Source organism: Phytophthora parasitica (assembly GCF_000247585.1).
Source record: "Phytophthora parasitica INRA-310 unplaced genomic scaffold supercont2.3, whole genome shotgun sequence".
Lineage (NCBI taxonomy): Eukaryota > Oomycota > Peronosporomycetes > Peronosporales > Peronosporaceae > Phytophthora > Phytophthora nicotianae.
This window is the reverse complement of record NW_008648989.1, coordinates 1,355,585-1,358,543: the sequence shown is the minus strand read 5'-3', so window position 1 is coordinate 1,358,543 and position 2,959 is coordinate 1,355,585. Positions and strand designations below refer to the sequence as shown.

At 46.4% G+C, this 2,959-nt stretch overlaps 1 protein-coding gene across 1 annotated transcript; it reads left to right on the top strand.

Annotated features, from left to right (window-relative positions):
• The first annotated feature begins 1,355 nt into the window (after positions 1–1,355).
• On the top strand, positions 1,356–2,102 carry PPTG_01582 (hypothetical protein). The gene has a single exon (XM_008894944.1). The coding sequence runs from the start codon at positions 1,591–1,593 to the stop codon at positions 2,035–2,037; it is 447 nt and encodes a 148-aa protein (XP_008893192.1). The 5' UTR covers positions 1,356–1,590; the 3' UTR covers positions 2,038–2,102.
• Positions 2,103–2,959: the final 857 nt, after the last annotated feature.

The following is a 2,959-nucleotide window of genomic DNA, read 5'->3' as shown; positions in this document are numbered from 1 at the left end:
GACCCGGCTCAAGTAGGACAGGATGATCCCTCAGGAAGCGTCTAGGAGGAACGACAAAATAGAGGCTTAGTCTAGCTCTTTGATCATTAACAAACATAAGCTTTGGAAACAAACCTCCAAAGCGCGACTTCATGACGAAATGGCCACTTCAGCTACGGCTATAAGAGCTACCCCAGGTTGTTGTGTGGTAGAATAATTGGTGATAAGCAATTTGTTACGGCCTGAACTCCAGCTCAGGCGTCGATCGGCTTGCGTCAACAACTTGCTCAGACCGGACTAGCCACTTGTCGTGGTTAATAGTTGAGCAATACCTTTGAATACAGCTGGCCGCTATAGATACCGCCGGCCGGATACATGTACATGCAGTAGCCGCCATCAATCATCTCTCCGACAAGTATTAGAAATAATTAGTACCCCAAGCTGCAATCCTTGTCGCAAACCAGTAGTCGTTTCGTTGGCGTTGTTTTAGTCGCTGTGGTCATCGCAGTCGCTATCTTGTATGGAGCTGTTCAAGACTTGAACAATCTAGAGAGCATATCTCATGGAAATATTGAGGGACAGTTACCTACAATAAAAAACTATCCCAGATGTACGGATATGAGTTAGATATTTTAGCCAATCAAAGGTGCAAAAAAGCGTGACACGACAGACATCCATTTTGTTATTTAGGATTGTTTTGTATAATTTAACCCTTTCCTGAACGGGTACTTTTGACCTGGCTATATTTTAGTATAGAAGATCAAGTCATTAGGCCATCAAAGGCAGCATTTTGTCCCCTTTCATAAACTACGGTACTACAGCAAATCTTCTGCAAATCATTGTAGTTCAAGTAGAAAGGGCGAATCCGCCTCGTCCAACACACAAAAAATAATGAAAGGGGGGCATTTTGCCCCCATTCGTGGGTGACACGAGTGGTAGTCAAGGATACGCCCTCCAAAGGGGGCGAAATGCCCCCATTGACCGCGAAAGGGTTAATGTAAGTTATGTAGTTGCCAAAGAAAAGCTTGTAAAGTTAAGTGGCATGCCTCTGAATGTCGAGCCTACAATGCGCTCCAAATCATTAGAACCCCCAGATTTAACGTATAGCTTTATCGATATTGCGGGTTGTAGAACGAGTTAGGCGATGCTGTTTAAATGTTACCTCTGTTAGGAGTACAAAGGTCCTATATGTGCTACCAACTGAGATTTCGCTGTCCTTCGGAGGGCTGGTAAACAAAAAAAAAGTGTTAGTTTTCGCAATCGCGACACAATTTAGTACCACCCCTTTTTATCACAAAACCAGACACATTTTATGGACACCCATACAAACTTCTATATTAAAAACTAATGATCGAGCACGGTGATTTCAGCAAACCACAAACTTTGGCGAGTCTGTGAGTTTTTCTTTTTTTAAATAGGGCAAGGCAAGGCTTTCACACAGCAAGAGTGGGCCATCGGGCTGCACAACTGCGGCGTCTCGCTGCACGAGATCTCGCGGGAGACTAGACGTTTGCGCACGTGCTTGCGGAACGCGGTCAGGGCGGAGCGAGGACCGCAGACGGACATCGGTTGCAGTAAAGAAAGGGCAGGCCGGCCTCATGCACTAACCCAATGGAAGTGCGGCAGGACGTTCGTGCAGCCGCGGCCAGTGACCAGTTCGCCGCCGAACTGAAGGCCAACCACGGTATCAAGGCTTCGATGCGGACGGTGCAGAGGCTGCTCCAGCGAGTCGACCATCTGGTGTATACCAAAATGGACGGTACTCTACTCCCCACCGCTGCCCACAAGACTGCCGCAATGGGGTGGGCAGAAGAGCACATTTTTGATCCGGGTAAGCAACCACGTTTTATTTTAGTTTATTTTGAAATACTATTTAAGCACGCATCAAGTGAAACGATGAGATTCTTGCAAGAAATGGAGGTCAACACAATGGCGTGGCCAGCTCGCACCCCCGACTACAACCTTATCGAGAATGTATGGTCGGGAATGGCAGCGCGGGTATCCGCCCATGGCCTCCAATACCATATTACTGGCAAGATTGAAGAAGCTATAAGGTAGGATGGGACTCCATCGTGAACGAGTACTTGCTCAAGCTAGTTGTGTCCATGCCTCGGTGTTGTCTCTCTGTAATCAAACAGAAGGGTGGACTGACTAAATACTAATTTTAATATAGAAGTTTGCATGGGTGTCCATAAAATGTGTCTGGTTTTGTGATAAAAAGGGGTGGTACTAAATTGTGTCGCGATTGCGAAAACTAACACTTTTTTTTTGTTTACCAGCCCTCCGAAGGACAGCGAAATCTCAGTTGGTAGCACATATAGGACCTTTGTACTCCTAACAGAGGTAACATTTAAACAGCATCGCCTAACTCGTTCTACAACCCGCAATATCGATAAAGCTATACGTTAAATCTGGGAATCATAGTGTTTTTCGCGCACTGTATGAAGGAAAAATAGTGGAAGCCGGAGCCAAGGTCAGGCATAGCTCATGGCATCAGTAAAGATACGCTCTATTTTGCGTTCAGTCGAATCGATTTGCTGAGCGGTGTAAAAAAAACGCTACTCTGATGGCCCCTCAATGGTTCAATGGCCCCAGTTCTACAAGGCCGTCGTGTTCGCGCTTCAGCTAGAAAAGATACGGTCGGCTGTGTACAAGTTTGGAAACTCCTCGGCCTATATATTGCGGGTTCAAGATCGATACGACAACGGCATTGATCCTTTTGAAGGTCGAATCCAGTGCCGATTTGGAGGTTCTTTTCGGAGGACGTTATTGACTCGTTGTCGGATGCAGAGTACGACAAAATCCGTCGGGATCGAAATGAAATAGAACTGGTGGTCGAGATGCTCTGCAAGTGTGCTGGAAGCTCGTGGTTGCGCTCGTTGCGACGTTCGGGGGTAGCTGTTAGCGACGTAGATATCTGAAAACTCCTTGAAACTTGCTTCGTAGACAGTCTGCATAGTTCTTGATCATCTCGTTAACC

Bases quoted from the DNA above. Each gene is read 5' to 3' on its own strand.
- PPTG_01582 (XM_008894944.1), top strand. From the start codon at position 1,591: ATGGAAGTGCGGCAGGACGTTCGTGCAGCCGCGGCCAGTGACCAGTTC.